The sequence below is a fragment of the Prinia subflava genome, chromosome 9 (assembly GCF_021018805.1).
Source record: "Prinia subflava isolate CZ2003 ecotype Zambia chromosome 9, Cam_Psub_1.2, whole genome shotgun sequence".
Classification (NCBI taxonomy): Eukaryota; Metazoa; Chordata; class Aves; order Passeriformes; family Cisticolidae; genus Prinia; species Prinia subflava.
Genome location: NC_086255.1, coordinates 33,999,356 through 34,011,599, shown reverse-complemented (window position 1 = coordinate 34,011,599; position 12,244 = coordinate 33,999,356). Strand labels below are relative to the sequence as shown.

The window sequence follows — 12,244 nt, the reverse complement described above, 5'->3', positions numbered from 1 at the left end:
CCTATGGGTGAACTATGTTTTGGTATAGCAAAAAAATCACAGCTATGGGTCAGAAAGACGCCTACCTAGAGGTCAAGACCCTTCTCCACAAATATGTGGATTAGTGGGATTGGGATTACTGGGATTACTGAATTTGCATGGCAGTACTAACCAATCCCTACGGAGGGGCTGTGCTGGGCACATTCCTAACCCAGAATTTCCGTGTATCAATGACGGCGCCAGGAGCCGATGGTGATGCTACATTGTGCACCCGGGTTTGCGCAGCTCTGAAGTCAATAAGGTCTCCGTCGAGTGTGTCATTATTGGCCTGCTGCGCACCGGGGGACCAGGGCAGGCCCGTGTAAATTGTCCTGTTGAGCGGGCCCTGAGGAGAGCTCCGGTGGTGGAGGAGCTGGCGGAAGGGGCCGGCGCGGCGGAAGGGGCGGGCGGGGGCGGTGCGGGCGCGGCGGCTGCATGGGGGCCGTGTGGGCTCGGGCGGCGCGGCTCGGGCTCCCCGCGGCGCGGGCGGTGGCCCCGGCCGCGGCCAGCGGCGGCGGGCGGCGGCTGGGCTGGCTGTGCGGCGCCGGGGCCGGGGCGGGCCCGCTGGTGCTGCTGGCGGCGGCGCTGCCCCGGGGGCCGCCTCGTCCTCCTCACTTCCTGCGCGCCGGGGCGGGGCGCTCGTCCTGGGGCCGCCGCGCCGAGACCGGCCCCGGCACTGGCAGCAGCGCGGCCAGCGCGTACCTTTCCGGGGAGCAGCCGGCAGCCATGCCCGCCGCCGAGCCCCAGCACAGCCCCGCCGAGCCGCAGGCGCCGGCCGCCGCAGAGCCGCTGCGCCGCGGCCGCCGCAGGAGGGTCAAGGTGGGAGCGCCACGTGCGGCCCGGGTGCGGCCATTTTGTACCGGCTTGGGGGGCTTGGAGTCGGCTGGGGGCGGGCAGGGGGAGGAAGGGCTTCTCTCCGTGTGACCGCGGCTGTCCCTCCGTGTGACCGCGGCTTTCCCGCAGCAGGAGGAGACGCCGGAGAAGAAGGTGAAGCGGCAGGTGAAGGCGAAGCGGCGCGGTAAGGCTGAAGCCGAGCAGGAGCAGCCCGAGGACAGCGGGCTGGAGGACGGCGACTTCGAGCCCCCCGTGCCCAAGAAGACGAAAAAAGTCAAGGAGAACAGCAATGGTGTAGTGGGAGAGGGCGACGCGTCCCAGCGCGCGGTGAAATCTTCCTCCGCTGTGAGCGGCAGCGTGACAGCCCCGGCCGCCCAGAGCGTGGCTGCCGGAGAGCAGGACGGCGACGCCGAGGTAGGGATGCTCTGCCCGCAGAGCCTTTGTCTTGGTTAATTAACGTTCTGCTGGAATTACTGGGCTTAGTAACACGTGGTGCGCGCTGTGTGTAGACTTGAGCTGCGAGACAGTGTGGGAGCACGAGGCGTCTGCCGTAGGCACGAGTTGCCGCTGTCCGCCCGGGATGCGCGGCTCTTGGTCCTGGGCATCAGGAATGCCTCTCACCCTGCCGGCATCCTGCTCGTTCCCGCCCGGGCTGCGGGCCCTGGGTGAGGCTGGCAGCCCATGCACCGACACGTGGGAGCTGCTCTCCACGTGCTTTGTCCCGCCCGGTCAATGCCCAGCGCTTCCTGCAGGGAAGCTGGCTGGCTAGGGGAGCAGTTTCCATGCGTGCTACTTTCGTGTCACAGCTTGTTTGTGTCCCACAGCGCAAAGGTTTCTCCCTGCTGCCTTGCTTTGTGCTGTGATGGCGCTTTCTCTCTCTGGTGGCAGCACCTTTGAAGAAGTATTGGCAAAGTGTTCTGTAGTGGAAAGCCAGAGTTATGCTCATTAATTCCCGCTTCTCACACAAGCGCGCAGGGGGCCCTGTGCACGGCCTTTCTATGAGTACTTTTGTGTCTAAAGTGGGAACACCGATCAAGAGAGTGCTTTTTGTACCTCAGGTGTAACGATGTGATGTACTGGAATCTCTGAAGTAAAAGCCAAATTTTGTGTCTTAAGTATTTGCTCGTGTGTAAAGTTCAAAGCTCTTTATGTGGTACCACATATGTTGTACATATGTTGTACCACATATGTGTCTTCTAGAGGGAAAATCCTGCTTTGCACAGTGAATTGTGACACCAGATACATTTTGTTGTGAAACACAGTTTTGTCGTGGTTTCAGTCGAGTCTAATTAAGATTTTTAACAAGGTTTCCATTTCCTGTCTTGCCAAGCATGTATGTACAAGTGCCTATATCAAAAGTGTTTTCTTTTTCATTGAATATAAAGAAGGTATCTGGTTAAACTGTGGTTGTAAAGCAAATGCACAGCTTTTATTGAGTGACTGTGTAGGGTATGTTCTATGCTCATCTTGGAGGGCTACTAAGTCTTTTTCCTGTTTGTTTTTTGTCCTCTTAGGAGCTGACAGAAGAAGCGAAAGAAGGCGCCTTCTCTAATTTTCCTCTCTCACAAAACACTATCAAACTTCTCACAGGTTAGTTCATGTGGTTAAATACATTTCTGTAAATGTTTGTTCAGAACTGTGCTCTGTTACCTGCATAAGCCAAGGGTAAATAGTCCTAAATTGTGTTACATTTGTAACACAATATTATTTGTATTATTTGTATTTATTATTTGTACCATAAGAATGACATGAGCAGTCACTGTGGATTCAGAGAGGCTGCTGTTGTTAGTAGAAAAAAGTTTTCTGGTTTGTTCCATGTCAGATGCCTTAAGGTGAGATTATTCTTCATGGAGTGGTTATTCCCAGATACACATTCTAGACACATTTCTTGTCAGCATCGTTCTGTATATCTTTGTTTCTGCTCTTACGTTTGCTGTCTACAATATTGCTTCTTAGGCAAGCCTAATGGAGGTTTGTATAGGAAGATTATTTGCCTTGTGTGAGCATTGTCTAGGGTTATTCTCATAGTTTGGGGCATTTTCATATCTCTTTGTGATTAGTTTTGTTGAGGAAGTAATTGCTGTAGGCTTCTTGTTCCCTCTGTTGGGTATATGTGCAATTCTTGTTGGCTGGAAAAAATTCTCCCTATTGCTTTATGTTTTCCATGCTCTGAAGTTTCTTTTGGACGGGTTGTTTCACTTCCACTGTGCAAAATCTCTTTGAGGTTTTAAAATGCTTTGAAACAAACTCCATCATCACCTTCTTGCCTTCATAACCCAGCTACCACAAAATCTTGAGCTGTATCAGGAAAAAGGTGTTGAGTTTTTTCCTCCCTCTCCTGTTGTTTTAAACTGTTCATCACAAAGAAGACTGTATTTTATCGTGGATACTCAACACTCACCGTGTGGGTGGAATATCTTTTGATTTAGAGTAGGAATAAAGATAGGTAGTTTTCTTCTAAGTTGCAGTTTCTCTTGTGTACATGATTTGCAGTGGTTGCCCTTCATATTTGGGCAATTTGTATATAAGGGCTTCTAATTGTTACTTCACCTTTTAGTGAAACCTCTTTCAATTATCTTGCAGCTCGAGGTGTAAAATACCTGTTCCCTGTGCAAGTGAAGACTTTCCAGCCCATATACGATGGCAAAGACGTCATCGCTCAAGCACGAACAGGAACTGGGAAAACCCTTTCCTTTGCTCTTCCACTGATTGAAAAACTTCAAAGTGTCTCACAGGATGGGAGAAGAGGCCGTGCACCAAAAGTAACTTGCACTTAAGGGTTTACACCAAATCCTTAGAGCGTGGCAGGTTTTGAAAGTGATTTTACTGTTGCTTTGAGGTTTTTAATTGGGGACTTCTTTGCCCTTTACTGGTTTTTGTAGTACTGAATATTTTGCTTAGATCAGGAGATAGAGTGTGACAGTTTTGCAGCATCACAGTAATGACACATTTTGTGTTTGGGGTCTCCTGTGACTGTGTTTGGGCGAACAGTCAGGGCATTGCAGCAGTGTCTAAGGAACTTCCAAGCTGCTGTTCTTGGGCACATAGCATACAGCTTTGGGGTTCAGTCCCCTCCTGTTCTGAGGTGATGTTTGAGTCACCTGGATTTGGCTCTGTTCACTGAGGTTGTTTTTCACTGTAAATTCTATTGTAGTAACTGAAAGCTTTGGGGTTTTTCCCCCCTCTCATATCTGCATACTCAAGAGATGCAAGTGATGTTTACCAGAGGTGGAATTGGTAACCAGATGCCAGTGATCAGATACTTGTTCCCGTTCCCATCCATTGCAGTGTATATATTTATCATTAGACTGCAGAACTATATATAGTCTGCAAATTCGTTGCCTGCTTTATCCTTTTGTTTTATTAACTGTAAAGGCGACATAAATTTAAAAATCTTACTGGCTGAAAGATTTTAAGAGATGAATTCAGCTCTTGGTTTTATTGATTCACTCTTAAATGTTGGGGTGAAGGGTAGGTACTGGAGGAAGGCAGGTTGGTGGAGAAAAGGAACGATGTATGGCTGGAGTGCATCACGCTATGTGTCTTTTAAAGTCTTACTACACCAGATTTAGTGACTGTCCTACCGTTTACTGCTGAGCTGCACCTTCATTGCCCTTAGTGATGTAGCTGATGTGTCTTTTATCTGGCTCTAACATAAGAAGGAAAATGGCTGTTCTTGTCTGGGTTATTGTGTTTCACTGCCCCTTGTTCCCTCTTGCTGGCTCTGAGGCTCCTTGTGCACCCTCCAGGTGGCAGGGAGTGTCAATATTGCTGGGATGGTGGGACACTGTGGGCACCTCTGCAACAAGTGTAGAGTAAAGGTGGGAGTGCAAGCTATTTGAAAGGAAGTAAACTATTTTCTCCTTCTTCTCTTTCTTCTTCTCCCAAGCACAACTGGATTTTTGTCTGTTTTTCTCTCCCTTCAGGTGCTGGTTCTTGTTCCAACCAGGGAACTGGCCACTCAGGTAGCCAAAGACTTCAAGAATCTCACAAAGAAACTGTCAATTGCTTGCTTTTATGGAGGAACTCCATATAAAGAACAGCGTAAGTAACTGCTATGGAATTGCTAATGGGTTGGAGCTGACTTTCTCCAAATGCCCTCCAAAAGTAAAAATGGGCTTTTTGCCCCCTCAGACTTTGAGCTCAGTGAGGAGCTGGCTTTCAAAGCAAGCACACAGCCTGAGTTGAATTCTTTTTGTTCCAATAAATCTTTGTGGAAAAGAATGATTGTAGTTCTGTGAAGTGTCCTGTTAATATCTTCTTTATTGTGTTTTTGTGTGGACATAGACCGGGACTAGGTGACAGTCCATGGAAAGGGGGTAACTATGTATGTGCCTGTGGCTCTGTGTGTTTCCAGAGGTGGCTGTGACAAAGTTTAGCTGGAAAATGGAAGTGTTTCCAGGTAGTAAAGCTGAAGGTTTCTAAAGTCAGCTGATTCTGCTTGGAAATTGGTGTATTTCTCTATAACTTTAGTGAGGTTTGGCTGGTACTCCTGACAGAGCAGCTAGGACTGCAGTTAACTTCTGTGTCTGTTCCCTTTGGATGTTGTGCTTTATTCTGAGGTTAAAGGGCAGCAGCTTTTTGCTTCTAAAATGAGGAGTGTTGCTGTGTACTGCAAACTTTTTATCCTGCTGTCTCATAGCAGTCTGACACTGTCCTTGTTTCTCTGTCTTCCAGTTGATCTCCTCAAGAGTGGCATCGATATTCTGGTGGGAACTCCTGGCCGTATCAAAGACCACATTCAGAACAGCAAGCTGGAACTGGGCAGCGTGAAGCACGTTGTTTTAGATGAAGTGGATCATATGTTAGACATGGGCTTTGCTGAACAAGTGGAAGAGATCTTGGGATCCTCCTATAAGAAAGGTGAACTCGGACATCAGGAGAGGAATAGGGGACAATGCAGAAAACAAACTTATGCTACTTTGAAAACAACTGGTGTACCTCTAAGTTAAATTCTTTGTGTCATGCTAGAAAAGGGCAAGGTAGAATTGGAAAAGGTTCAAACAGAGGTGACAGAAGGCTGAAGGGCTGGAGTGGCATCTCTGGAAGGAGTGGAGTCAAAAAAAAGGGAAAAAAGCAGCAAACCCGACTCCATAAGCCTTAGTGTTCTTTATTCTGAGAGAAGTGACTTGAGGGTTAGGATTATGGTCTGTCTGTACACTTGTCATCACACAAAGCTGACAACTAGGGAGTATTTGCTCTTTTCTGATGTAGTGGGTGTTCAGCAAAGCTGTCAGGTACCAGGTACGGAGCAGAAGGAGGTTATTTGAATGTGTGAGGCTCCTTGCCATGTTTCACCAATGCCAGAATTTTGGAAAGGCTTGAATTACTGGAAATAGAAATCTCAACGCTTACTAAGAGCAAGACTTATCACTATGGGTTTGAAAGGCAGGGAAAGCTGATTGCTGGTAGTGTTGCCTCACATCTAGTACAGACTTGGTGCACATAGAAACCTGTCAGTGTGAGAGCAGCTTTTTTATCAGTTCTCCAGTGTCATGGTCTGTTGAGATGTCTGAAGTCAATGGCTTTTCCTTCCAGGCTCCGAGAACAACCCGCAGACACTGCTGTTTTCTGCAACTTGTCCACGATGGGTTTATGATGTAGCAAAGAAATACATGAGAGATGAGTATGAACAGATTGACCTGATTGGAAGGAAGACTCAGAGGACAGCCACAACAGTGGAAGTGAGTTGTTTTGCTGCAGAGCAGTGCAGGTCCTGAGAGCAAGTGGTCTTGGTAAAATGGGTTATGCATTGACTTTATAAATGAACATATGAAATGACTTTTCACATAGTTGACCCCGATTTTGTAAGCAAAGCTTTCAGGTGGGGGCTGTCATTTGCAAGCTTAAAAAAAATTGAAATGCTTTTTATGTTCATTTGCCAGTCCTGTACATGGTTTAGGTTTTACGTAGGTTTCTTGTTTGTTTCCCAAACAGCACTTGGCTATACAGTGTCGCTCATCTCAGAGAGCAGGAGTTCTTGGGGACATCATTCAGGTCTACAGTGGCAGCCGTGGGCGGACCATTGTCTTCTGTGAGACCAAAAAGGAAGCGAATGAGTTGGCTATGAATGCTTCACTCAAACAGGTACTGGGGCTGAGCGGGGAGCAGTGGTTGGGATAGGCAGGGGTTGAAGGCCCTGAAAGAAATAGGAGGTTGCAACTGAGTGGAGAAAATTGTTTCTCTGGGTTGTTTCAAGACTTGTGAAAGCTAAGTTTCTAGGAATTGATCTTTGAAGTTAAAATATCCTCTTGACAGAGATTAAGACTGTGTTCTTCAGCTTTAAAATAGTGCAGGACACGGATCTATAGGTAATACACAGCCTATGCTGAATAACCGGGAGATAATTGTAAGAAATAATAATTGAAGTAATAATTGTAAGAAACAGGAGCTAGTGTAAGGGACATGTCCCATCTTCTATTGGTGTGGTTTTTGGATTCCCATCTCTTAATGGCAATTTGGTCTTTGAACAGTCATTCAGGAAAATCTAACTAAGATGACAGAATGAAATGTCTTGTTGTCCTTGGAAGGTTTGCTAAGAGTTAGTTTGGAATGCAGGTGATCTGTTGGGCAGGTCTTCTCTGCTTGCTTGAATTACTGCCCTTCTCTGAATGTGAGGAAAAGTGCTGCATATTTTTCAGAGAAAATCCTGTTTGATAATAAATGTTGATTTATGGAGAGTGAGCAGTGGTGGGAATACATGTCTTGCTTAGTATTAGAGAAATTTCAGATACCATCCACATAAAAAACTTGCAGCACTAATTTCTGCCTGTTGGCCATGCTGCTTTCATGGCAAATCCCAGAGAAGGATCAAAGGAAGTAGCAGGATGCTTTATATTCCTTTGGTATCAGCTATGTAATTATTTTCTGTTGCTCTGCACAGTGTTTTGGGGTTTGCAGTCAATGTTTAGATGCTGCAGCCTGGACTCCCATTAAATGTCATGTTAATGGCTTGTTGCATTGACAGGATGCCCAGTCCTTGCATGGTGACATTCCACAGAAACAGAGAGAAATTACATTAAAAGGCTTCAGAAACGGTGTGTTTGAAGTGCTGATTGCAACAAATGTAGCTGCCCGTGGTTTGGATATTCCTGAGGTTGACCTTGTTATACAGTGCTCACCACCGAAAGTAAGTTATTAGAGGAAACTTAAATTGTATTAACTTTTTTTTGTGCCAGAATGGTGGGTTATTTCTCTGTTTCATCAGAAGTATGTTCTGTTCCAGTTCACAAATTGGGTGAATTTTTTGTAAATGGAGGTCTAAAATTTTGTAGTTCTACAGTTTGAGCTTTGATTAAAGTCTTGGGTTTGTTTACTGTGGAATCTAATAAGATAGATTTTGACATTGTGCAGCTTCTCTGAATTCTTTCTGAATGTTGCTGAGTTTCATAAAAATTCTAAAATATTTCTGTTGCCTTTTTCATCTTTTGAAACTCTAGTGGAGCTTTTTATTTAAAAAAATTAAAATGTCTGTAAGCAGTGTTTGTTCAAGCTGAGCAGCATACTTTGGGTGGGAGAGCACATGCAAACTTGAGTGGTTTATGTGTAGTTATAAGTTTGGGTATAAACACATAATGTGTCACTCCTTAAGCTTTTGAATTTGAATTTGGCTTGAGTTTAATCTGAAATGCTAGCAGCTTAAATAACACCAGGTTTTCTCGTGTTGATCTGAATTTGTGAAGGATGTTGATTCCTACATCCATCGTTCTGGACGCACGGGTCGAGCTGGCCGGACTGGCATCTGCATTTGTTTGTTTCAGAGAAGAGAAGAAGATCTTCTGAAACAAGTTGAGCACAAAGCGGTGAGTTGTACCTCAGACCTCTGCTTAAGGAAATGAATCAGCTCCTAAAAGGACCCTGCCTCTCTTAGACTCTGTAATCGTGGGTTGTTGGGCCCAGAATGGGACTCTCCAGTCCCATAGACTCGTAGAGCTGAAGAGCTGATATTTGGTGTTTGTAAATGTTTCTGTACCAGCGTGTTCTTGCATTGCCTGAGTTTTCCCATGCTGGCAGTCATCTCTGGATGTCAGCAGGCAGGCAGGGACAGGAATGCATGAGGCAGACCGTGCCTTGCATCACTGTCTGCATGGAGTAAAGTAGCTCCAGATTAACAAAGCTGGGAACTTCAAAGCTTTTTAAATGACTTAGTAAAGAGTATGTTGATCTCACAAACAGTAGATAGAAATCTCAGTGATGTGATTTAGACAGATTGAGTTGCAGACTGCTGAAAATACCTTTAATTTGTTGTCTTGATTTCAGGGTATTACCTTTAAGCGTGTAGGCGTTCCCTCTGCTACAGATGTAATTAAAGCTTCAAGTAGTGATGCCAAAAAGTAAGTTTATTTGCCTGTTCTTAAAAAAGGTTTAGAGATGTTGTTGCTCCAGATGCTTAGAGCTTAATGCAAAGTTTTAAGGGATCAGGCCTGTGAGTATGGCTTTGCCTGTATTGTAGAAGTCAGCTGCTTCTTGTATAGACAACGTAAGATGGTAACAGTAAATGTCTGTGCTGAACATAGACCTTTTCACAGAACATAATGTTCTCTAAGCTTTTGCAAAAAATTAACCTTTGTTTATAAAATCTAAGATCAATGACAGAAGAGGGAATTACTGTCATGACGGGAAACTGATTTTGTCTGCTCAGATGGGGTAGTGGAAGCAGTGTGCAAAAAGCAATACCTGTTATAATGAGGAGCTACTCTGCAGTTGTGAGGGTGTTTTAGCCCTGGCTTGTGTTTCTTTGTATTATTTCTGAGGGCTGTGGCTTTTATTCCATGCAGCTCTGTTTACGTTTGCTGCCCCTGTGGTGGAAATTGCCTTGAAGCAGATCATTATAGTGAGGATTTGACCAGCGTAAAGCAGATGATGGGCATGGTGTTGGGTTCACTGCGTTCACTGAGGAATGATGGGGGGAGCTGTTGTACCAGAAATAACATTACAGAAGTAGCTGTTCGTTGTTTCCTATCTTTTTTCCCCCTGCTTTTTTCAGAAATAACCAGTTTAGGGTGTGTTAAACGTGGCTGCACTTTGTCAATGCCTTTTCTTGTCTCTTTAAACCCATCTTGTAACTGTGTAGGTTGCTGGAGGCCGTTCCTCCCTCTGCAGTAGACTACTTCAGAAAATCAGCTGAGGAGCTGATAGATGAGAAGGGGGCGGTGGCTGCCCTGGCTGCAGCTCTGGCACACATTTCTGGGGCAGCTCACATCCAGCAGCGCTCCCTGCTCAACTCAACAGCTGTAAGTAATGATAAACACGCAAGGATGGATGCATGAATTGCCTGTGTCCAGGCTGTGTGTGGCATCTCCTTCCCAGGCTTTTTCAGCTGGCTTTCTGAATAGCTGTTACCCCCAGGCTCCTGCTGTGTTGCTTGTTCTTAGCTGAAATCAGCTCTTCTCAGGAGAAACTTGGAATCAGTAAATTTTCTTGTGATGAAAACTGAAAGAATTTCTCCAGAGACTGAAGTGACAGAAGACTTTGATGCTCTAAGAAAGTTTAACTGATGACATGTTACAAGCAAATAGATTGGTTTGTGCTATTTTAGCTCCCCCTTAGCAGGAACCTCCTGCATTTGTCATATTGCAAGTATAGCATGTGATTGTCTGATCTCAGAGAGATCTTGACTGAAGGAAAGTACAACACTTTTTTTTCCTAATGCATTTAGGGACAATATGGCCCAGCTCATTGTGTGGTTCTTGTATCAGTCTGGGGTTTTTTTAATCTGTTTTCTAGCAGTGGGTTTGACCAAGTTTAGCCTTGTTAAACATTTTTCTCCGTTTCCTGCAGGGCTTTGTGACGATGGTGTTGAAGTGTTCCATAGAGATGCATACCATGGGCTATGCCTGGCGGGGACTGAAGGAACAGCTTGGGGAGGAAGTCGATAACAAAGTGTCTGCAATGCGCTTCCTCAAGGGGAAGATGGTAAGATGGCCCAGCCTTGGCAATGAAGGGATTTGGGGCTTTGTTCACACGTAGCCGGTTTGTGCAGGGATTGAGGCTGGAGTTCTGAAATACTGGTACAGAATGGTGGTACTGCACTGTCCGTAGTCAATCTCACTTCTCAGGAAATGGTAACCTGTCATGAGTATGCTGTTTATGCATATGCTATCTAGAAAAAAAAGACATTGATATTAGTTGAGTGCTTTAAAAGACTTATTAGTGACGTTACTCCTAAATGATAATGCAGGAATTGCCTCCTAAAAAAAAAAAAGCATCATTAATATCTATGTAGTGGGAGTGGTTATTGAAGCTTTTATTCTTTCATTGTAAATCTGTGTCTTGTTTGTTTTGTTAGGGCGTGTGCTTTGATATCCCTGTTGATGAACTGAGTAATATACAGGTATGTTTGTATAGCCAGAGCTGGCTTTAAAACCTGGTGATTTGAAAATTGGCAACTGCCATATGAGATTGAGTATGGGGCGGTTTGCGAGGTTTGTCGTTTAATAAGGATTTTGTGTAGGCAACAGAGTGAATACAAAGAACACAGCATAGTCAGTACAAAATACTGTGCCATGCTGCTTCTCATTTCTGTTCCCATGATATTACCTGATTTCATTAACCAAAATTCTGTGGTCTTTGGCTAGTCTGTGTTTTGGCCTCTCCAGTGTATTTGATAGTTCACCAGTTATCTGTCGACTTGTCCCTTGTGATTGTTTATCCTTTGTCCCAGGACTGTGAGTGTCTCCCAAGGGGGATCTAATGGCCTGTTGTGGCAGGGGTGGGATTTGTCTGGAAATGCCTTTGTTGTTTCTGATGCTGCGGGTACGTTGGACACCCCTGCAGGCCCATAAAGTCTGGTTCCCTTGGTCTGGTTTCAGGAGCAGTGGAGGGACACGCGGCGCTGGCAGCTGTCGGTGGCCAGTGAGTTGCCTGAGCTGGAAGAATATCCTCAGGAGGCGGGACGAGGGTTCTCCAGGTTCGGAAACAGCAGGCAAGGAGACCTCAAGAGAAACAGCTGGTTCAAGAGTGGAAATCGGGGACTGTAACTGAACACTCCATGAACCTCTGCTACAGATAATGGGACTGAGCTGAGTTTTATGAGACAGTAAAAGCCTGTTAGACACCCCACTTTGTCTTTATTCCTTGCAAAAGCAGCCTGTCTTTGAGGATGGCGAAAAATCATGTTTGCTGAAATGACTGGGTGTTTTGGGAGATTTTTTTTCTGGCCAGCAAAGTAGCTTCTGCCTGTAAGGCATCTGTGTCCTGGTGGGTATGCCTGGAAACTCAGCACTTGAGGGAACAAAAATTCATCCGAACACGGACAGCGACCACGCCTTGCCTCTTAAGCAGCGTTAAAAAATCGGGTTCTTAAATAAATTTTTTCCCGAGAAATTGGACATCGCCCCCTGAGCGCCGTTCCTGGAGCGCTCCTGGCGGTGCCGGGGCTGCGGGGCCTGCG

The 12,244-nt window shown here is 45.8% G+C and overlaps 1 protein-coding gene across 2 annotated transcripts; it reads left to right on the top strand.

The window, feature by feature from the left end:
* The first annotated feature begins 418 nt into the window (after positions 1-418).
* On the top strand, positions 419-12,177 carry LOC134555040 (nucleolar RNA helicase 2-like). 2 transcript variants are annotated; one of them, XM_063406369.1, is made up of 15 exons: positions 419-837; positions 985-1,266; positions 2,367-2,442; positions 3,436-3,614; positions 4,779-4,896; positions 5,530-5,715; positions 6,391-6,536; positions 6,790-6,939; positions 7,820-7,981; positions 8,535-8,654; positions 9,112-9,185; positions 9,926-10,085; positions 10,633-10,767; positions 11,141-11,185; positions 11,664-12,177. In XM_063406369.1, exons 1-15 carry the CDS (start codon positions 454-456, stop codon positions 11,829-11,831), a joined length of 2,385 nt encoding a protein of 794 aa, XP_063262439.1. In that variant the 5' UTR covers positions 419-453; the 3' UTR covers positions 11,832-12,177. The 2 variants fall into 2 exon arrangements, with proteins under 2 accessions (XP_063262439.1, XP_063262438.1); XM_063406368.1 differs by having other exon boundaries at positions 982-1,266.
* Positions 12,178-12,244: the final 67 nt, after the last annotated feature.